We start from the raw sequence: 22,760 nt of genomic DNA on the forward strand, positions 1-22,760 counted from the left end.
GCAAACAATGTATGTATTTAAAGCTACCTCCATTTTACAGAAGGATTTGTATGCTGGCCTGGGCTATTGCTGAAACGTTTGGGGAAAATTCTGCCTCGAGTTTTGTACTAAATGCCGTGTTTACTAAAGGATTTCTTGATAACATCTGGTTAATAATTGAAACTCCAGTGTTCCTCGTTATGCTGATAGTGTTAGGTGAAAAATTTGAGGTAATGAGGTGATGGAATTAGCACAGTGAATTATGTGCTTGCAGAGAAACTGAAAGCCTGGGGTTTTTGTTTCTTCGTTGGTTTTTTTTAAGCAGCTTTTGGTATAGCTGCTATGTACATATGGAGAACATAAGTTAATTCATGTGTACTTTCTCATGTAATTTTATGTATGCTGTGTATATTCTGATTTTTCACTAGAAGTTAGCTGTGCTCTAGCACTTCCTCCCCACCCTCCTGACTGGATGTATTTATCTGAAAATTTCTATAGTATTTTTCTGGTATAAAACAAAACTACAATTCTAACTAGCAAATCTCCTTTTTTTTGTTGACAGATGATGATGTACCTGCAGATATGGTTGCAGAAGAATCAGGTCCTGGTGCACAAAATAGTCCATACCAACTTCGCAGAAAAACTCTTCTACCTAAAAGAACAGCTTGTCCTACAAAGAGCAGTATGGAGGTAACTTTTGTTTGTTTTTAATTGTAAAGTAAATCTTATGTTTCAAGACTAGGAGCTAATTAGTACTTTTCATAAGTTACCTAATGACTGAACTAATTCTTATTTATTTCATTAAAGGGTGCCTCCACTTCAGCTACTGAAAACTTTGGTCACCGAGCTAAACGTGCTAGAGTATCTGGAAAATCCCAGGATTTATCAGGTAATAACTTTTTATACAAAAAAGGGGGTGGGGGAGAAGGGGTGGAGGCACTCTGACTTCACACACACACACACACCCCCACACCACCCCTGAACTTAATTTTCCTGTCTGTTCTCCAACTAAGAAACAGTAGTGAAAAAACAACTACAAACTTGTTCTGAACTTCAAATTTGGAGGCATGATTTTAATCTGATTTTTAGCATCTGGTCCTTTAGTCTGCCTGCTTCACTGCAGGCATGTTGGTTTGGGTTTTTTTGGTTTTGCTTGTTTTTTATTCTCCTCAAAGTGCTGTGTAGTTGTATCCAAGCTACTGTTAGAAGCAGTAATGCTCCAATGGTGCAGCATTCTGACTAGGTTTATTTACCATTTCTTATATTGACGTATTGTTCCAGTATATTGTTTAGAGGTAGTTTTGGTATGTTGTTATAGCACTTCACTGTGGAGAGAGGGAGAGTTTGTGTGTGTTTACAAATGAAAAACACACATATACCTACATACATATGTGTACATTATATGTACATGTATTTCACATATACAGTATATGAACACTGTATAATACACATGCAATACATGTGTATATAATTATATTGTGTGTAATGAGTGTGTTTTTTATTTGTGTGCACACACATACTGTTTTTTCTATATGTGTGCACACATACACATATATAGGCACACATATCCTACTTGTTCTTTTTTCTACATCATTTTTCAGTCTCTCTACTTCTACCCCTTTTTGTCTCCTGACACACTCTTTAGTTCCCGGAGATCTGCTGTCACTTCTCCCTGGAAAAACAACACCAACGCTTGCCAGCTCCCATTGATGTGGTTTCTGTTGCTTTTCTTGTTTGTTTTTTTTGGTGGTGGGTTGTTTTTTTGTTTTTTTTTTTAGTCCATGTCTCCCTTAACATTGTGAATTAACACTGAGCAGCTGGCACAAGGCTTTGGTCCGTTTTCGTTCCTTCTGTTGAAGTCTGCTCTTTCTGGCTTCTCACCTTCTCCAGTGTAGATTTTATCTTTGAAGCCCTCTGTCTCTTTCTCCCTCTGTTTTATCCCCCCCACCACCCCTTTGATTAACTCTTTTAATTTCAGCAACTGTTTCAGAATCATTTAGCCTCAGATTTATATCCTTGAAATAGCTAGAACCAACTGAACATCAACCTGTGTCATTCTACTTCCAGTTTCATTTCCCGATTTGATATCTGAAGCCTTGTGCAAAGCTGTCTTGTCATAGACTCTGTTTCTCTTGCCAGTTCTTAGTTTTTCTTCAAGGTCATTCACTTTCGATGTGTTCTCCATTATGCTTTTACTTGCCTCCTTGCTTTAGTGAAGGTGTGTAACTTTACTCGAGTCCTGTGGTAAAAATTACAGCATGAATGACACTAATTTCCAAAGGAATTCTCCACACTTCTGCTGCGCATTCCTTTTGTTACATTCTTGAGCTCATGTGGGGAAAGTATGGGGATTGTGGAGACTTCTCCAGCATGGAATTACCAGAAGAATTGTAAATAATGATTTTATAATTGTGCTTTTAAGATTGTATTCAAACCAGTCGCAATCTAACAAGGGACTGTCCTTCTCAACCCATTTTCTACTAATCTTCTTTCCCAGTACAAATGACAGGGTTTTTTTATTTTCCCCATTAAGATTTTGAGGTATTCCTCTAAACTTGTACAAGTACTGATTCTGGTGAGATTATTTTTTTTCCTGATTTTTGTTAGCATAGATAATGATAGCTGTTGTGACTGAGTTGTAAGCATGAGACTTTCTGGATTATCTTCAGTGGAGATTGTATATTGTCATCTGGAACATATAGCTGTTTATTTTAGAACTGTAGATGAAATGAAGGCGTGGGACTAAAACATAGGAAAATGTCTTGGTGGAGAACCGTTCATTCTTGTATGGACTCTGAGTTGAGGAAAATCTGGCAGAAATGAAGGGAGGAATGCCAGTCTATTAGAGTTTCCAACTGGAGTGGAGCCAGTAGTTGGAAAAACAGAAGACTATTCCTTATTTTAATACTGATTTCAGAATTAGTGCTGCTGAGAGAGAGTTGCTATTTCAAATTGTAAAGGGGGGAAAAAAAAAAAATCAGTCTCGGATACTGTCAAGAAGAACACTTTAGATATTTGAAATATTGACATGTTTTTTCTGTTACTTACAACCCTGTCCTCCAGTGGTCTCTGCAGTGGACAATGAGTTCTTCAATCCTGAGACAGAAAGACTAATGAATATACAAGAGTCTTGATGAGAAAGCAGCACATTATAGAAAATATGTAAATAATTTTTCACTTATAAGAGTTTAAGTAGAATACGAAAAATGAAGAAACCAAAAATGTAGATAAGAAAAAGGTATGATGGAGCTGTGCTGCTTAAATCACAAATGACTGGTGAACCTACAAATTCAGCATTTGTTTGACATCTGTAGAAAACATTTACAGCTTTTAGATCTTATTGATCCAAATATTTGTATCATATGCTAAGATAATATTTATTGATTTACAGAAAGATTTAAATTCAGTATATTAAGACTGTTTCCTTATGTTACCTCAACTGTAAATGTATGCTTCTGCTTACGGAGATATTTCAGTCTTCAGTACCACTTGTTTCATCATGTCATTTTAACCCAGGGTTTTAATCATTTGACATACTTGTCCTTTTTGTTTATTACTGCGTAGGTTTTTTCCTCTTTTGCTTTAAGATCGCTACATTTGCATATCTGTTTTATACTGGGCAGTTCTTGCTGACTTTTAACCATCTTTGGAAGACTTCAGAGACAAGTAATTTCTTTTTCACTGAACTATGGAGTTGCAGTAGACACTGAGACTCTAGGTTACTAGATCTCTCGTTGATTGTTCCGTACATTAAGTACATGCACAGAACTTACTGCCTTTTTAAATTTATTTTTGACTTTTCCTATTGATTTTATAAGATCTTTTTCCAAGAACACTGCATGGTATGTTTTCTGACATATTTCTACTTCTTAACAAGAAAATATTTGAACTAAATGCCTCTTACGGAACAAAAGCTATGTGTCTCCATCTTCTCCACTAAAATGGACAAAAAAGGTATCCATACAAGACGTAATTTACAATTTGGGATTCATGGGATAGCATTCTTGGTCTTTGTACAAAGAAGGTAATTCACTTTCAGGCAGCTTTCCCTGCCCTTTGTCTTGGTATTACTATACTAGTTTCCATCTAATAAATGATCAAAATTGAAACTGAATTAGCTTCACGCATATCCTGTGGAAACCAAATGACATAACCGGCTGTGTTTCTAATTTTCAGTTGTCTAGTATATTAACACTATTAACACTTCATTAAAATCATAAATAGTTCAACTGTCAACTTATGTTGGGCAAAGATAAAGATTGGTGATGGCCTCTTGCACTTTGTTTTTATTCTTGTCTATTTTTAACACTTATTTGGAAAACTCATTTTTTTTCTTAAGAGTATGCATTTTGTACTTAACCTTCACTTTGTCAATAGGCATAAAACTGTCAGAAGTAGCAGCACATGTATGTTTCTGATTTGGTGGCCAGACAAACCTTTAAAACTATTTCGGCTTATTTTTGTAGACTGGGTGGAAGAACATACTGAACGCATCCTTGCTTTGACAGATTACTGAAAGATACCCAAAATGTGAAGTGTGAATTTGTAAAACACAAAAGCATGGAGTTCTCCCTTAGACCCAGAGGATATTTAAGTCTTCACGTTAAGAGGCGAATTGGCCTTTTCAAATTATAGTGGAGAATTCCACCTAGTAACCACTATATCAGTGGTTTGAGTGGAGAAATCTTAAATCAACCCCTTCTTCTTAATTGAGCAGAAGGGCAATTTAAATTAAATCTCTCACTTCTACAGGATTTTGGATAAAGGTGGGTGAGGATAGTAAACACCTGTAAAATCATCATCTTCGTTTTGCAAGCAGTGCCTGAGTTTCCAAGTAAATACAACTTGAAAAATTGCAGGGGGTGGGGGTGCTTATTGTGGCTTTTTTTTTTATTGCAAGAAGGTTTTTTTCACACTTTTTCAAAGTTGATCCCTGCCCCTTGCAGTAAGGAAATGCATCTGGATTTCAATTTTCATTTTGAGATAGGGCCTAGGGAGGAAAATGGGAGTAGGAACTGTTGAGCAATGGGAGGCACTACACTAGTGAACTTCGCTCTTCAATAATAAATTAATCAAGGTCCTAACATATATAAACTTAAAGGAAGAAAAAAAGCCTCCAGGTTGTTGAGGTAAGTAACTGATTGTCTTGGGAAGAAGATCAAATTGTGTGCCTCAGGGATTTGTGTGTTAAAAGGAGAAGACAGGTCGCGGAAGGCTTGTGAGGATTTACAGTCTTCTACTGTCTTACAAGCTGAAATGCGATGTTGTGAATGCAAGGCAGTATCTCCACATCTAACTGGAAAGCTACCAGAAAAAGATGAATTCAGAAGCAATGTCCAATTATCCTGTGATGCATTTCAAGGGTAATTAGGACTGTAGAATGAATTGTTGCTGCGTGTTTGACACAGGAAAGAACCTTTATCTCCAGTGGTAAAGGTCCTTTTTAAAGGATTGTGCATGTAACACTTTTGGTGACGCCCAACCATGCTCACCTTATGGACTGCTGGAATATGCTTCCCAGACTTTGGGCTCCCCAAGTGTCTCTTGAGCATACAGCCTTTCCAGACTACTTGCTTCTTATTAGATTTGCTAACTTACTGGTTTCAGCCTGGCTTGTAAGCTTTTTGTTTTGTTTTTTGAATAAAAATAATTTTTTAATCTGGCTTTAATAATACTGCTGCTGAAGGGAACTGTCTTGGCCAGCTTCTGGACATTCATTCCTGTCTCCTTCCTTGTGTCCATGCTAGCACTTCTGTAGCTTGCAATGAACTACAATGAGGAGCTGATCCATAAAAAAAATTAGTTTGGAGGAGGATGGGTAAGGATGAGGAAAAAAAAATTCTGGTTTATTCTGTCCATGATCAGTACTACCAACCTAAAGGATACTTTGGGAGCAAATAGCTATGTGCATGTGGAATGGTGAGACTCATCCCTTTTGTACAGCATAGATTTTTGTTGGATTAAAGAGGCATGTACCTATAGCTTATGACTAAGCTGTGTTACTGTGGAGAGCAGCCATCAGTCAATGGGATAAATGCCCTCCTAGCATCTTAGAGGAAATCAGTATTTGTGAATCACCAAGGTGACATTCATACAATGGTGCAACAAGGAACAGGTTCAGGGAAAATCACTGCAAAGTCAGTAATATTTCAGAATTTCTACTAACTGGTCTGACCGCAGATGTAAGCATGATACCCTGGAAAAACAGCTTTAATCAGTTCTCTCGTAGTAGACAGGTTCTGGTGATGTGGTCTGTAGACCACAGTTTAGCATCTTCGTAAAAGTCACAGTTCTGGTCCTTGCAGTTCACATCTTCTCTCTCTTCTAGCTGGAAATAACGTAGTTATTTGTGCTGCTTTGCCCAGGGGGTTATCTTTTTCTTTTTTTTTTTTTTTCCCCCTTCCTTGTGTGTGGAATCTCACATGGAAACTATTTTTCAGAATGTTATTCCCTCAAATTTAGCAGGTCATCTTTCTGAGGGTCACTTCAGTAGTCTTCGTGTAGTGGCCAAAATCACAATCCTATTGCTCCCTAGGTTCAGATGTTCTAGGAAAAAATGAGTAATGCAAGGGGCATTACATGGATGTAATTGCATTATGAATGTAGTAGCAGCTTTTAATGCCTTGCATACAAATCCTCTACACTTTGGAAGCTGTTCTGTACGGTTCTACCTGAGAATAACCAAACAAGAGACCTGTGCAAACAGAACTCCCCTGCTGTGAGGATACCTGCCTCAGAAGGGTCTCGTGAGAACACAAACCACCGGTGCGGGTTTCCTGTATGAACTGTGGTATGTAGAGTGCGCATGTGCCCAAGAGCAGAGGGTTAATAAAGCGCACTCATGTCTCCACACAATGATATGGAAACACCACTTTCTCAAACCTCTCTCAAGAAATACAACATCTGGCAAGGCTAACACTACTTCTGGCTTAGATTTTTCATTTTAAAAGAAAGAGCATAAATGGGAGTAAGTGGAAGGAGGAGACTTTGGAATAATTGCTGGCTACTGGTTTCCTGCATCCCAGACACCCTTTTTCCTAATGTGTTCATTGTGGGAGAACAAGGAAGTTTTACTAGTCGTTTTTCCAGACAGTGACTATTTCTGAGTAAATTCTTCTGTGTTTGAAAACATTTGCAGAGATTTTGACTTTGGGACTGGATTATTATTATATGGATAATGTGGGTTAATTGAACCACAATGAAGCTAATAGCAGTGAGGAGCCAGTATATCTGGAACATACACAGTAGCCTACTTAACGTCTGCAGTTGTATGCAGACTGATTCTTCCAATAGAAAAGGTGAACTAAAAAGTTTTGAAAGAGGACTTGACGTCTATAACTTCTACCTGACTCCAGAGTCAACCATTTACCTCTTTTTTTGCCTTTAGATTTAGATGAAATGTACTTCCAAAAAAAAAAAAAAGGCTGCTTTGAGATCATTGGCATTTTAAATGGGAATCTTTCAAATGGCAAGCTGGTGATCTATTTTGGTCAGAACTTGGGCTGGTTAAATATGTCAATAATCTTACATAGATTACTGTTTAATAGCAGCACCTGCAGAACAGTATCTTCAGGAGAAGTTGCCAGATGAAGTGGTTCTAAAGATCTTCTCCTACCTGCTGGAGCAGGATCTCTGTAGAGCAGCTTGTGTGTGTAAACGCTTCAGTGAGCTGGCTAATGATCCAATTTTGTGGTAAGTGAAAAGCTATTCCTCATTATCGTGAGAAATATTAGATGTGCTGCACGAGATGCCAGTACAACAGAAAAATTGAAATGTTGGTCGCAATTAGTTGAATTAAAACCAACTGTATTTTAATATGTCTGGTTTAGTTAAGCATTATTAATTACTTATGAATATCTGATTATATGTGTTAAACAGTAAAACTTTTGATTCTCTAGTAGTGTAGATAGTAGTTAAATAATGGCTGTTTTAAAAAATCAGTGAGGTATTCCTTCAGCAGCCACTCCTTTCCTTCTTCCCCTCTTTAACCTTTTTCGGGCTTCTGTGGGGACTGTGTTACTTGAAGTAAAGAAACAACACACTTCTTAATGTTAGATGCAAGTTTTGTCTAGTGCTAGTTAAATTTTTGGTTTGATTTTTGTTTGTTTTATGTAATGGTTGGATACTTGGGCTGTATCTAAATTTGTAAATTTTATAAACAACATGTTTCTTAGGCTGTTTTTTTTTTTTTTTTAAATAAAGATTAAGGCTAAAATAAAAAGAACAAAATTTTGAGAATAACATCACAAAAATGCCTCCTACCCCCCCCCGGCTCCTAAAGACAATTTTGGGGATGTCTTGTCAGACAATTTACAACTTCTGAGATTCAGTGGCATCCTGTAAGTCTGGGCTTAATATCAGCAGGCTCAGACACTGCAATTATTTGTATTCTGGCATTAATCAAAAGAATCCAATTGTTGTGTGCTTCGTGTGCTATTTTCTTTTTAAGCCACTGTAATCTGTCCACTGATGAACTCTTCTTGAAATACAGTGCATCATTTGTTCTCTGTGAATGCTTTTTTTTTTTTCAGCCTTTTTTTGGGAAGGAGAGGAAGAGGTGGTGGCACACTTTGTCTTAAGTTTTTTGTTATTCTTATGCTACTAGCTTTTGTAAGTGTTAAAGCAATGCTGTAGTTAATATATAATTAGACTCTGATTCCACAAACAGTGTAACTAACTGCTTAAATTTCTTCATGGAAATTACACGTTGAGAACTCTTTCACTTGGATCGTGAAACACATGTCAAAATTTTTCTTAAACACAGAAGTCAGTCCAACAGAAAAATTGCTTTGGAAGTGTTTTAAAGTGGTTGGTACTGATCTTGGTCAAATTCACTGTCACAGACTGGCAAATGCTGTTGGGGAAAAAAAACAGTTTTTAACATTTGGTGTGTTATGTTAAAATGGAAGAGTAATCAGAAACACATTAATTTTCTTTTCTGCTTGACACTTCTGCTCAGGAAAAGATTGTATATGGAAGTATTTGAGTACACTCGTCCAATGATGCATCCTGAACCTGGTAAATTTTATCAGATTAATCCAGAAGAATATGAACATCCAAATCCCTGGAAAGAAAGCTTTCAGCAACTGGTAACAGTAGTATTCATTTATATTCCAATTTAAAGATGATTTATGAAAGTAAAAACCCCGGCTTCTGAAATGTGGCTGACAATAGTAATTATTTTGGTTTTAGACTTTAAGTAAGATGATGGGACTGAGGAGGTGGGGAGAGATCCTTGTATTGTGTTATGCAATAGGGGGATATCTGAAGTTATTTCCTGTTTTGAGGCACACTTCAGGGAGACGCGTCATGGTGAAGTGGAGTGCTTGAGCATTCAGCTCTTCTATCTTGGGTTTTCCTCATGTTTTGCATCACTGAAATTCTGTGGAAGAGATTGTCATGGTCTGTGGCTTGCAAATAAACTTCAAATATTGCTGTTGCCATACATTATTAAACCACTGTGCATGCTGGTTATCAGATTCGTGTGCATCTTCCTCTAGTGAACCAAACCGTATATTGATAATATCACTTGGAGCTAAACAAGTTACGTTTAAGACGTGATTGAACCTCTAATCCAAAGTGTCAAAGGTATTGTAAGAATGGCTGGGCATGATATTTGAAAAACATGAGTAAGGGAAATAAATACCAAGGTGAGTGTATTATACGATGCTGTGTGTAATTGGTTAACGAAATTCTGAAGCTTGTTGAGGACAAATACTTGAGTTGGCTTCTTTGTTCAGTACTCAATCAAAAGTGAAGGTATAGGATTCTTTTTTCCTCACCGTATAAATGCAGTTTGTTTTGTGGCAAGCTGCTAGAAAATCAAAAGATGGAAATTATACCTTATCCACTCCATAACAGATGTTCTATGAAGCTTTTCAGTCACTTCAGAGGCTTCTGGCTGTGTAAGTAAGTTAGCCTCATGGTTTAGTTGATCACTCTCTTGGACTCAGACTTTTTTTGGCGTTGCCATTTCAAACTGGGTGCCTAATATGGGAGGTCAGAATATGATCCTTAGTTCCTGGAACAAACTGATATCAGCAAATGGCTTGTTAAGTAGGGGATTAGTAGATCTCTTGTCTGTGCATTCAGATCCACCTATCTGCAAGCTTATCATAAACTATTTTCCTTGTTTCAGTACAAAGGAGCACATGTAAAGCCAGGTTTTGCTGAACACTTCTACAGTAATCCTGCAAGATACAAAGGAAGAGAAAATATGTTGGTATGTTTCTAAAGTAGTTATTAAGAATATTTATATATCTTTGCATGGATATTTCTCTCTAAACTTGTCCCTTTTCTTCTAGTATTATGACACCATTGAGGATGCTCTTGGTGGAGTTCAAGAAGCTCATTTTGATGGACTTATCTTTGTTCACTCTGGTATATATACTGATGAATGGATATATATAGAATCTCCAATCACCATGATCGGTGCAGGTATTTAAACTGAGAGCATCTTTGTTTCAAAGTATGACTTGTATTAATTACCACCTTAGTTACAAAGATATTCTGGTATATTAAATATCCAGTATAAATGCCCGTCTTTCTTCATCAGCCTAGTAAATAAGTATTTTCTGTACAAGTGTCACTAGCTAAAAAGTAGCTGATGCTTCAGACTGAAGTACCATTGTCTGCTTGTTAGTTCTTGGAATAACTTATTTATCTTTTTATTTCATTAGGAGAAAAAAAATTGAATTTGTCAGAAAGTATACTCAGTTACATGACTGCAGCTGAAATTTTCAGGTGGTTCTTATGAAATTTGTTTATATATAACCTATCTCCAGAGTAGAATCCAGCAGTGGGAGCAAGCCCAAATTAGTATCTGTCCCATTTTCTTCAGCATCGTAATTCCATCTCGAGGAAGGAAATGAGAGCATCCAGCAGAAAGATTCTGAGACCGGAGGTTCTTTCTCTGTTCGTCTCCCAACTGTTCCTCTAAAGGAGAACCTTTATGGAGAAGGAAATAAGACTTTCAGAACAGGAAAGGTTTAGGAAGTTAATATAAGATAATACACTTGGCTGCAAATTATGGTGCTTGTGGATCTGTTTGCTTTTCCTGTCCCTACTGTGAGCATGCTAATCCCCAGCAGCACAATAGTGTGGTAAGAATTTAGGCTGTCTTAATGTCTGGTAGAGATCTTGGTTAAGAGGTCTCGGACCTCTTGCTCCTGTGGTGACCCAGAAGTGAATTGCCTGTTGCCTGCTTTTTCTGAGATACTATCTGTCTGGGTTGGTTTTTTTTGTTTGGTTGGGTTTTTTGGGTGGTGGGTTTTTTTTTTTGTTGTGGTGGTGGTGGTGTTCTTCTGTTGTTGTTGGTTTTGTTTGTTTGGTTTTTTTTTTTAAGTCCCTCTTTTCAGGTATCTATCTGTTCTGCATACCAACTGTTTTGTTCTTGAGTGAGCCTATTCTGGCACTTCTCGCCTGGGTTTTGCAGCCTTGGCAGTGAGAATGGTTTTGAGCAATGCAGTCAGATTGTTCCAGTGTTAGTCTTAAAACTTGTCCCTGCAGATCTGCAAGATGCAGCTGCGTTAGTATGTTAGTTTGTCAGTTCATGACTACACTTCTGAAGCTAACATCCTGAACATCCCCACTTACAGTGCTTTGGTTTGTGTTGCAGAGAGGTTTTGGAGCATAAACTGGATTCCTTTTGCATGAGACTAATCTAAGAGACGTGTTCCTGGAATACTCTTACTGCACTCTAGTAGTTGGTCTATGTTCAGTCAGAGGGACCAGACTAGGACTAGTCCAAAGTCACAGTCTCTTCTACCCTCCCTGTCCTGCAACACATGTGATGTGGACGTCTGATCCTCAGCACTATTTCACTCTGTAGTACCATTCCTGTTATGCTGCAGTGCTTGCTAATGCAGACGTGGCCTTAGACAAATAACAAAATACCACCGGCTTCTGTTTCAGATAGGGGATGACAGTAATAGATGCCAGTACAAATACGGCAAGTCACATTCATGAAGTGTTTAAAATCCAGAAGAAACTGGATCAGCACTGTCCTAAGATATAAAATTTCTCCATTACTTCATGAAACTTGAAATGACATCTTTGATACCTGATTAAACTTCTGCATGTTCTCTGGCTCCTTTTCAGTTTTGAAAGACCCTCTGCTTTCCCTTCCACTGAAATTAACCTAAGTTATTCAGAAAAACAGTTATCTTAATTACAGTTCGTTAAAAGCAAGGGATCTGCATTGTGTATTTTTGTAACAGAATAGCTGTCTTGGGGAACAAAACCTCCAAGAGGAATCCAGAAATGCTAGATGTATTTATATTTCAGTTTCTGGCACTGCTGACTCTTCACTTCCTCAGACTTTCTCCACTGAATGGTCAGTGACATTGTAGAGGGAGTCAATTTTCATTTGTCTGGAAAAGAAAACAAATTAAAGTGAACCACTAAGCCTTGGAGAACGACCTCTTTTCTGTTCAGTCTGGCATGCTTTTCAGAATGGTAGGATTAAGGCAGTACCAAATCTCTCCGCAGTTCTACTCAAATTTCTTTAATAGTTTCTTCTGCTGACTTCTGAAGAAGCACGACATTATTAGAAAGGCAGCTTTACATACCTCGAGCTTTCAAGAAGCTTCTGCTTTCTCATATAAGCAAAATATTCTTATAGAATAATGCCTGGTATTCTGGGTTTGTTGTCCTGTTTAATTTTGGGGTTATTTATTTCTTCCCTTAAATCTAGGGGAGGGAGTCAGGTTCAGAAGGAAGCCTTTGGAGGTATTATTGGTACTGTGGCTTATCTGAACTGTCGAGTAAGAAGCAAGAGTAGAGGTTCTGTAAGGAAATTGATGCATCTGGTTCAATGGACAGAAATACCTATGAATTTCTTAAAAGGATTCTATTTTCCAGGTTGGGGAGGGGGTGTCAGATTACTGCAGGAATACAAGCCTTCCATGGAGCGCTCATCTAACTCAAGACATGAAGTCTCTCATCTTAATAGCTGAGTTTCAGCAGTTGTAGAGACATGTGTCCCGATCCGAGAATCTTTACTGAATATGTGTATGTTCTGTATTTTAGGAGATACAGCTTTCATTGTTTCCCTTTATTTTCCATTTGACTTAAATAATGGGCAAGTAAGTGAAAAAGGGATTATTGAAGGATTTTCCGATTGAGAAAAAAATTAGTAAAAACAATAAGAATAATTATTGTAATTTTAAGGGTAGAAAAATCTAAAATGGTAAAGACTCTCATAATTAGGTATTTTTTTTTTACTTTTGAGTGCAAGAGAACTTTCACATGCCTGAACTCTTCTTTAAATAACCGTTCTGCATCTTTGAACTGAAAATTATATTTCAGACTTGTTTAGAGCTGTGTTCTCTGCTGTGGATTTTACAGACTGCAAGATCTAAAAGGGCCTCTGTGTTTTTTGCCTGATACGATTGAACCAGGGTCACAATTATTTCCTGCAGAATCTAGTTATTTTTTTCTATTAATGCACTGAAAAGTGAAATTGTTTTATTCCTTTTGAGGAATAAAAGAATTCTGAGGCAACATCCAGTTAATTTTTAATTCTTTAGGCAGTCCCTTATCATAGGCTTTCTGTTAAATTATTTCTAAATGGTCTCATCTTGGTCCTTAAACTGAGCATGAATTCTGATCCCATGGAACATGACTCCCTTAGACTTCAGCAAATAGGCTTCTTGGGAGCTATGTTTTGCTTGATTATGAAATTAGTGGCCTTTTTCTTTCTTTTATCTTTCTTATACTGGTTTCTCTCTTCTAAAGTGGTCTAAGCCAAAAGCTGAAGTATAGATATTTCTCTGAATAATTCTTTTGCAAAGATTCAGTAGGATGTTGCAGAGAATTTCTTTGATGCGTTTAGAATGAAACCAATGCTTGAGCAAGTCCCCTTCCCTCTTCAGCCTTTTCCTGGGGGTTATCTAAATGAAGTGGTCTTACTAATTGGTATGTTCCATAATGGGCATTCTGGGACCTCCCAGACATAGCGACCTGTAAAGTAACTCATGTGCTGAGAGGAAGGAGATGTCTGTAGAGAAGAGAACATCATCCCAAGTGCATGGCAAACACATCCAAGCACAATTCCACAAACCTGTCTGCTTTGTTTGATAGCATTTCAGAGCATCCAATGTGAAGTGCGATTTTTTTTCCTTGCCCCCCCTCCCTCCCCCCCCCAAGAGAGAACACAATTCTGATATTAATTTATGGCTCTTTTATTTTCTGTTAAGGGCTCCATTTATATTCTGGTTTTGGTTCACCTGCAATACTGTGGTGCCATTCTTTCTCAGATGCTGAAGTATACTGATGGGTGTATGCCAGTACATTTGCACCACGGTGAATATACAGAAATGTTACCAGACCACAGAAAAATATTTTGAGTGATGACACAAGTCCTCATCAAAGCCTCTTTTAGTTGTTATCTAGTACTAAGTGAACAGTGGTATGAAGAAGAGCTAGACTACCTTAAAATATTTGCAGCTCTGCAGTAATGAAAGCAGAGATCTGGCTTTTAGATAGTGAGAACAAGCTGGATAATGATGTAAATGTTGCTTCATTCTGACTAGCACCTTTCTGCCTGAGTGATAAAGAACAGGACATACCACTTGTCTGTACTAGTGTCAACAGACAACAGAAAAAGATCTGCTCATGAGAATTCTGTGCGTAGGCTCTTCAATAAAATACAGAATTTAGGGTAAATATCTGGTCACATTTGAGTGTCTTGAGTTGGAATGGTTTGAAATTGCTATCAGATAACTTATCTGCTCTAATATGTGAAACTTTGATATTTACATTTCTTGTATTGAGGAAGGCTTCTTCTGGCTTGCATATTTAATGTGCAGTTTTGAATCAGACAATCTTGCTTGCTAATGAGTATCATTGACTTCATACCAATGTAAGGCTGTTGTTAACTTGTGCTCCCTCTGCTGGCTGTTGCCATACCAATGTAAACATTTCCTTCCCTTGGATTAAGGATAAAGAATAGAGAAGAGCCTTGCTGTTAACAGGAAATCAAATTGCAGATTATGGGAACTTGCAAATGAACCATTTTGAAACCTTCTGTACATACTTTTAGAAGTATAGTTCAATCTAACCTTATAAGATTTTCTTCCAAAGAATAATGAGGATACCAATTCAAAACTCTGAATCTTACATTTGAGAAGTGTGGGGAGGTCATGAGCAGGTTACTAAGTAGTTGTTTAAATTGGTTCAAATTAGTGATGGAATGTATGTATTTAGCTTTAATAAAAGGGTTTAGAATACCAAAATAAATTGTACTTAGTAGCAGCATTACAGTGCCTCTAGACTGATATCCATGTTTAAACTGTTAATTCAGTTCGTAGTAAGTAGTAGTCAAAAACGAGCTCTGTACAAGAAAAGATTTTTCTCATGGTACTAGATATTAAATTGGTACAAGATTGTCTTCACTAAAGACTAGTTTCTTTATTGTCTTTGAAACTTTCTGTTTTAAGATTCTTCGGACATGAAGGCTATTTATGTGCCAAGAATAGTGTTCGTTTTCCTTTGCTTTGAACAGAATTATCGAAGTCTTTTGAGGATTTTTTTCAGTGGCATAAACTAAGATTTAATAAATGTCTTCTTTACAGCACCTGGAAAAGTAGCAGATAAAGTTATAATAGAAAACACTAGAGATTCCACCTTCGTTTTTATGGAGGGTTCTGAAGATGCCTATGTTGGATATATGACAATCAGGGTAAGAATCTCAAACTTCAGTGGAGCTTTTAATAACTTCATTTTAATGCCTGAGCAATTAAATACTGCATTTCTGTGTTGTCTTCCTTTTTCAGTTCAACCCTGATGACAAATCTGCTCAGCACCACAATGCACACCACTGCTTAGAGATTACCGTGAACTGCAGTCCAATTATAGATCACTGCATTATTCGAAGTACTTGTACAGGTTAGTGGGCTTTTTATTGTTTGAAATTAACACTGTGTTTAAAGTTACTAAACTAACCAAGGCACCTGGAAGCAGAACACAAATTGATTATGATCACTGTTGGCATATTTCATTTTTTGATGCAGGTGTTTAATACAGGTCTGCAAGCCTTATTTGCCTTGAAATGCCATTATTACAGTGACTTCTTTGTGTCCAAGACATTTGTGATAATGTGTACTTGGTCTTCTATTTGAATTAGTTTGGACTCTCTGTGCAGTCACCTGAAAAGTGACACTTTATATAAATGTACCTGATTTTGGTATATATAGTTGTAGCTGGCAGGAGTGGGCATTTGAAAGGGGGACTTCTACATTAGGCTCATTGCAATATGCAGTGTTGGGATTGATGGCATTAAAACAGTCATGAGCTGTAACTGCTAAGCTAAGTTCACTTTCCTGTCAAGAGTGGAATGATTTGACATACTCAGAGTATGAGTTTCTAGCTATACAGGCAGAAGAAATGCATAGTGTGGAAAGTTAGACTCATCTCACCATCAGAGATAATGAGGAATTTATACTGCCTGATGTGGGAAACATTGGTAGCCTAGATTCAGGAAAGAAAGGGTCAGAGGCAGTGGAAGTGAGAGGCTGGATGGCAGTTCAGTTGTTGGCAGGAAGACATTGCAGTTCGCAGTTACTAGACACAAGACATGGCAAGTTTAATGTGTTTGAACACAACCAGATGAAATGGAGTTGGTGTGTCAGAAAGAAGAGGTACAGGAGAATTAAGATACTGAGTCTTTGCATGGAAATGGCAATATGAACTTCATATACCTAAGTTCAGCTAGTGAAATGGAGTGGATCTACACAGCAGGCTGCACATAAAGGCTGCTCAGCTCAACATAAAGGCAAGGAAACAAGGAGATCTTTAACTAGATATAAAAACTACACTTTTTCTGGTATGAACTATGGAGGGGAGGGAACGTACCTCTGTAGAGAACGGTAATAACAACAGTGGAAGGATTCCTTGTCTGTGCCTTGTAGAAGATACGCTCTTTCTTGGAGGTTTCAGGCTATAAAACACTACTTCACTTTTGGCCAAGGCAGCTCTATGCTTTGTGTCACCATCTGTTTTATTGGAGACACATCCGCTAATAAGCGGAAGTGTTAAAAATGAAAAAAGAGGAACAAAGGACAGCTAGCTGCTCTCAGTATCTTGATTTCTTTGTTTAATGCTAAATACTGGGAAATTGAAGTATACAAAGAAAACCTGTTCTGGAAGTTCCTATATACCAATATTTGGGACCCTGATAATAAATGAGAGGAATTAGATTCATTTCTTGGACCACATTCAGCTTGGTTACAAAAGTAGTTTGAAGAGCTGCACGGCTTCATATTGAAACGTGCTTATAGATAAGCTAGTAGGTCTTGATGTTTTTGTGAAAATTGTTAAAATTAAGCTTGGATTTTTTTTTTTTCATGACCACTTTTCATTATGGAAGACTATTTCTGAGAGTTTTGGACCTTTGCCCTCTTCAATACTCTGGATTTCTGAATGTTTGCTGCATTGAATTGTTGCTTCTCTTCCCCAAAGTTAAAATTTCTGGTCAATTTTGGAGGCTGTGTGTAGGCTGTACTATCACCACTTATTGATTATTAATTTTTATTGATTTTTTTTTTAATCCTACCAAGCCTTGCTATAACCTACTCAGGAAGTACTAAGTATGTGTAAAAAGGGAGGAAGAATGGCAGTCTGCCAGAAAAGGCATTTACTGTTTCCAAGTCAATGACGTCTCTGAAATATTGATCCATAAGCATTCAGGATCTCTTTCCTAGCACATACTTGATACCCTTTCTGTCGATGTCCTAATTGCATTAAAGCGTATTTCTACATTATGTCATATGTAAAGTTCTTAATGTATGTAATATGTAAAGATGGGAGCTATATAAGTGCGAGTGATTTAAGCTGGAGGTGTCTTGCTGCCAGTCCAAAGCATCTTTGAAATACTTTTAAATAAAGTTTAAATGGCAAGATCCCGAGTCTAGAGGTTCTATAGCATCCATTGTAGAGGAAATCTGTAGTAGTCCTCACCTTGATAGATAAAAGAAGTAGTGGATGGCATTGTGCCTCTTTCTAAGTATTGCTTAAGTGTGTGCAATCATTATATTCTGAGTAAACAAAATAAAGCCTAAACCAGTAATACATGTGCTTGGTATTCTAAAATGACCAATTTCACACAATCAATAATGAAGTCCAGTGAAGTGAGTCAGAATAAAAATTGCTTTCATTTAAATAAGCAAAATGTGATAGAGGGTATGCTTTTAGAACATCACACTGGGTTCCCAAAAATCCTCCAGTATCACCAAAAGAGGCAGAGGAAAGGGAAGTGAAAGCAATTATGAAATACAAGAAATGAGAAGTTATTAGCAATTAATATAAACAGAAAACTAGGAATTGTAGGAAACTGTGGGAACTCCCTAAAACAAACACCTCAACAAAATACCCCCTTACCCCGCAAAAGTACTTGATAAACAAGACAAGATGTAAGATCTGTCTAGAAGAGACAGTGCTTGTGTCTTAACTTGGGGAACAAAGGGAGTTTTAGCAGTGATGCTGATCCATCATAGAATGGAATAATTTGAATGGCAAAATGTTGTGTAATTTTTGTTCCATATTTAATGAGAATAGGCAAGAATGATAAATGTGCTTGTACCCTAGAGGGATAATGAAATACGTTCCACTCTTGACAGTAACTGTGGATGAGGTTAAACAGCTGTAAAAATAGACATTCTAAAATCATGCAGGAGTTTAAAAAGAACTGGCCAAGAAATCATCTGGGCTCCTATTATGTATAAACAGTAACTTGAAACCTGGGTGAGATGGTGTATTTCCCAGGGGGGCGCAGCATGGGGGAGGCTAAACAGGATGAAGTATGGCAAGTAGCATTGCCTATTGATCCTGGGTAGAATAATGAGATAGTAAATGCGGGGGTTTGGTCAATCAAGAATTTAAAATTTATGATTGAAGCAAATTAATGTGTATTTACAGAAAGTTATAATGGTTGCATCACACTCTTAGCATTTTTGATGACTTTCTTTGACTAAAAGAAGGTAGCAGTCCCAGTATAATTACATAGATCCTTGAAAAACATTTGACTTCAACATATAGTGCCTTAAAACATTAGAATTTTACAGAATTACCAGAGCACACATAAAATAGATGAAAAATAATTTTCAGGGTAATTATAAATGGCTTTTTTGTGGCTATTTCAAAGATGACTTCTTGATGTTAAGACACTTTATCAATGACTTGCAGAGAAGAAATAAAATGCATATTGATGACACTTGCAGATGATAAAGACTTAGGGTATTACAAATAACCAGGAGGATGGGTTGCTATGCCCTTTTTGGAAGGTGGGCTCTCAAACAATATTCACATTAGTGTGGGCAAGTGTGATGTTACACACACAACTCGCTTTTGTTGCTAGTTTTAAGTGATAAACCTCTCTTCTGGGAAGCTGGATTCCTGGGAGAAGCTTAGAGTTGTTGTGGGTAAACAGCTAAATATGAGCCCTTGTGTAGTCGAGTGGCCAAAAGAACTGATGTGATCCTTAGTTTATACCTGTGGGAATATTGAGCAGAAGTAGAGAGACTGTATTACGCCTCTGCTTAGTCCTGCTTCAGCATAAAGTGCTCTTTCCTGGTGTCCATAGCAACATGTTGAAAATTTAGAAACGGTTCGATGAAAAGTCCTAAACTAAAAGATAAAGCAGAAAAATTCAGTTTTAATGAAAAACATACTGACTGCAACTTGTTACTTTACCAAGGAGAAGGTTGAAAGAGTAAATTGCACGCACTAAATACATGCATGCATTGGGTATGGCATACGCTGGTATAAAGAGAACCAGTAACTGGGTGCTAAAGCTGGAGGAATTCAGATGAGCAATTAAAGTGTAAATTAACAGGGTAGCAACTCTGTAACCAGCTAGCAAGCTTTATGGTGGTTTCTCAGTTGTTGAAAATATTCAAATCAAATATGTTTCTAAAAGATATGTGCTGAAGTTCCTGCTACTAGAATCGAAGCAGGAATTAATTCAGGGAATTATTATAGCCTGTATTATTCATAAGGTCAGACTAGACAATCAAAATAATTTCTTTAGGATTTTAAAAAAAAAAGCTCTGTAAATGAGTCTGTGAATTATTAAAGTATAGTCTTTGTGGCACTATGCTAGAAGGTAGTATGAAAACTTACTAATGGAGCATGTACTGGCTTGTTTATTTAGCGATGTTTAATTGCGGGGACCGTGTGTGTTACACAGGCCAGATACCCTGAGATGAGGTCTTACCTTTCTGAAATCACTGTGAATCTGCTGTTGATTTTCAGTGGCTGCAGAATTTCATGTTTTCATACTTCATGGAGTTCAGGGAATTGAGCTGATCTGATGATGTCCTGAGCAGTTTGAGTCCTAGTTGCCTGAAGAGAGTTTGTTTTCTGGGTAATGGTATGGTAGCTGAAATCATCCAAGGAGCTGCAGCAAGGAGCTTTGTAATTCAGCTGGGAAGAGACCTGTTGGCTTCTGACATGTAGTTCTGTGCTCAAGATGGTGCTGTTTGTCTCCTGCTCATCTTTACTTAGACACTGTGTCTTTGTATGCTACAAAATTATTACTTGTTTGGGCGCTTTGAAGTACTGGGTTGTGAAAGTTTAAAGGGAAGTAAAATAAGGCAGTAATTAGCATAGAATTTTATTATATTTCTGTTGTCCTTTGTTGTGAACACTCAGTATGCAGTGGGCCTAATGTAGAGAAATAAATGAGTGAGAACTTTCATAAGCATGAATTATTATATAAACTATTGTCTATTCTGGCAATCATATGCAGCTGTGTAACCTTGGCAAAGTCATTTTAAAGCAACTTCTACCTTGGTTTTTTGCATCTGCAAAATGATGACGTTAGTGTTTTTCTGCCTGTGGCTTGCAATGCTTTGCCACTATGCACACCGAATCTTTTTTAAATATCAGTTCACACTAACTTTTCTTGCAAAAGCACTGCCAGACTATTTATAAATACACTATGCTTTGAAGCTATGGTAACTGTACTGTTTTCTTCCAGTTGGCTCTGCAGTATGTGTTAGTGGCCAGGGAGCTTGTCCTACTATTAAACACTGTAACATCAGCGACTGTGAAAATGTTGGACTTTATATTACAGACCATGCACAGGTATTTTTTATATCAATTTCTTTACTTTGATAAAATTGTTTACTGTTCTTGATTCCTGTCTTAATTTACATTTTTATTTCCCAGGGAATATATGAGGACAATGAGATCTCCAATAATGCATTAGCAGGGATTTGGGTTAAAAACCATGGAAATCCCATTATCAGACGGAATCACATTCACCATGGACGTGATGTTGGCGTTTTCACTTTTGACCATGGCATGGTAATGTATATGTTTTCTTTTGAAAAAAGAAATATAGATGTTGCATAGCTAAAGTCTTCAACTTTTGCCTCTAATTGAAGAAATGTTTAAAAAAACATGCTTTTACATGTGAACAGATGTTTTAAAATATGCCTGCTGTTCCTCTCTTGCCCTTCAGTGGGCAACTTCACTTTAAAGACAATTTTAGCTGAAAGAGGTTTAAGCAAGCTTTTTGCAGTTGATTGGCAGCCTGTTACATTGAATTATGTTGCAGTGACAACATACCTCTTGAAATAGGATGTAAATGGTAGGCTTACATTTACACTATTGCTTCATTCTTTTTTCCTTTGAAATGGAACAAAAAAATAAGGTGCTGGAAGATTTAAAAATGAAATAAAATGGTCTGTGGAGACTTAATCAGTCTTACTTTAACGTTAAATCTCTGAAATAGGGTATGTCCAACTTCTCTGGGAAAAGGACTTCTCTAACATGGAGTTAGAATTCAGGCCTTCTTTCATAAAAATGTTTGTTTCTGTGGGATGAAGGTGATAACTTCCATGTACATGTAAAGTAGTGAGTAATGAGTTTGCGTAGCCCTTGAAATAAACAGAATGGATTTTTGCCACTGAAATAAAAAAATTATTATTTGCTGATTCGTTTTAGCAAAATATTCTGCATGTCTTCCAAACAGTGCCAAATCATTGTTTTTCCTGCTTGAATGACAAAGTCCCAGTTGCCCCCACCCAGCTGGCAAAATGAACGGTTTTCTTCTAGTCGCTCCTAAAATGGCAGACCTTTTAAGGATGCTTTCCATAGAGCGCAAGAGCTCTTGATCCCTAGGTGTAAGAAATCAGGAAAGGAAGGCAAGAGGCTGGTATGGCTGAGTCGAGACCTGCTGGTCAAACTAAAGGGCAAGAAGGACATGCACAGGCAGTGGAAGCAGGGACAGGTATCCTGGGAAGAGTATAGGGATGCTGCCTGGTTGTGTAGGGATGGAGTCAGGAAGGCCAAGATGCGGATGGAGCTGAACTTGGCAAGGGATGCGAACAATAATAAGCAGGGCTTCTACAAGTATGTCAGCCAGAAAAGGAAGGTCAAAGAAAGCGTACCGCCCTGATGAGCAAGACTGGCAAACTGGTAACAACAGACGAGAAGGCTGAGGTACTGAGCAACTTTTTTGCCTCAGTCTTCACTGGCAACCTCTCTTCCCACACCTCTCGAGCAGATGGACTGCAAGATGGGGACTGGGGGAGCAAAGTCCCTCCCACTGTAAGAGAAGATGATGCTCATGGCCACCTGAGGATCATGAACAAGTCTATGGGACCCGATGAGATGCATCCCAGAGTCCGGAGGGAATTGGCTGATGTAGTTGCCAAGTCACTCTCCATGGTATTTGAAAAGCCGCAGCAATCAGGTGAAGTCCCTGGTGACTGGAATAAGGGAAACATTGCACCCATTTTTAAAAAAGGTTGAAAGGAGGACCCTGGGAACTACTG

At 37.6% G+C, this 22,760-nt stretch overlaps 1 protein-coding gene across 2 annotated transcripts in view; it reads left to right on the forward strand.

Moving 5' to 3' along the window:
- Window positions 1–546: 546 nt before the first annotated feature.
- Window positions 547–22,760, forward strand: part of FBXO11 (F-box protein 11) — a 40,487-nt gene continuing 18,273 nt past the window's right edge. Inside the window, exons 1-10 of one of the 2 annotated variants that reach the window (XM_009333619.1) lie at window positions 547–669; window positions 787–868; window positions 7,527–7,671; window positions 8,939–9,068; window positions 10,118–10,201; window positions 10,284–10,416; window positions 15,555–15,661; window positions 15,756–15,867; window positions 20,957–21,063; window positions 21,148–21,285. In XM_009333619.1, the coding sequence (XP_009331894.1) occupies window positions 562–669; window positions 787–868; window positions 7,527–7,671; window positions 8,939–9,068; window positions 10,118–10,201; window positions 10,284–10,416; window positions 15,555–15,661; window positions 15,756–15,867; window positions 20,957–21,063; window positions 21,148–21,285 (1,146 nt within the window). In that variant the 5' untranslated portion in view covers window positions 547–561. The remainder of the gene's footprint in view (window positions 670–786; window positions 869–7,526; window positions 7,672–8,938; window positions 9,069–10,117; window positions 10,202–10,283; window positions 10,417–15,554; window positions 15,662–15,755; window positions 15,868–20,956; window positions 21,064–21,147; window positions 21,286–22,760) is intronic. The other variant, XM_009333620.1, reaches the window with a different exon arrangement.

The sequence above is a fragment of the Pygoscelis adeliae genome, unplaced genomic scaffold, assembly GCF_000699105.1.
Source record: "Pygoscelis adeliae isolate BGI_AS28 unplaced genomic scaffold, ASM69910v1 Scaffold1, whole genome shotgun sequence".
Lineage (NCBI taxonomy): Eukaryota > Metazoa > Chordata > Aves > Sphenisciformes > Spheniscidae > Pygoscelis > Pygoscelis adeliae.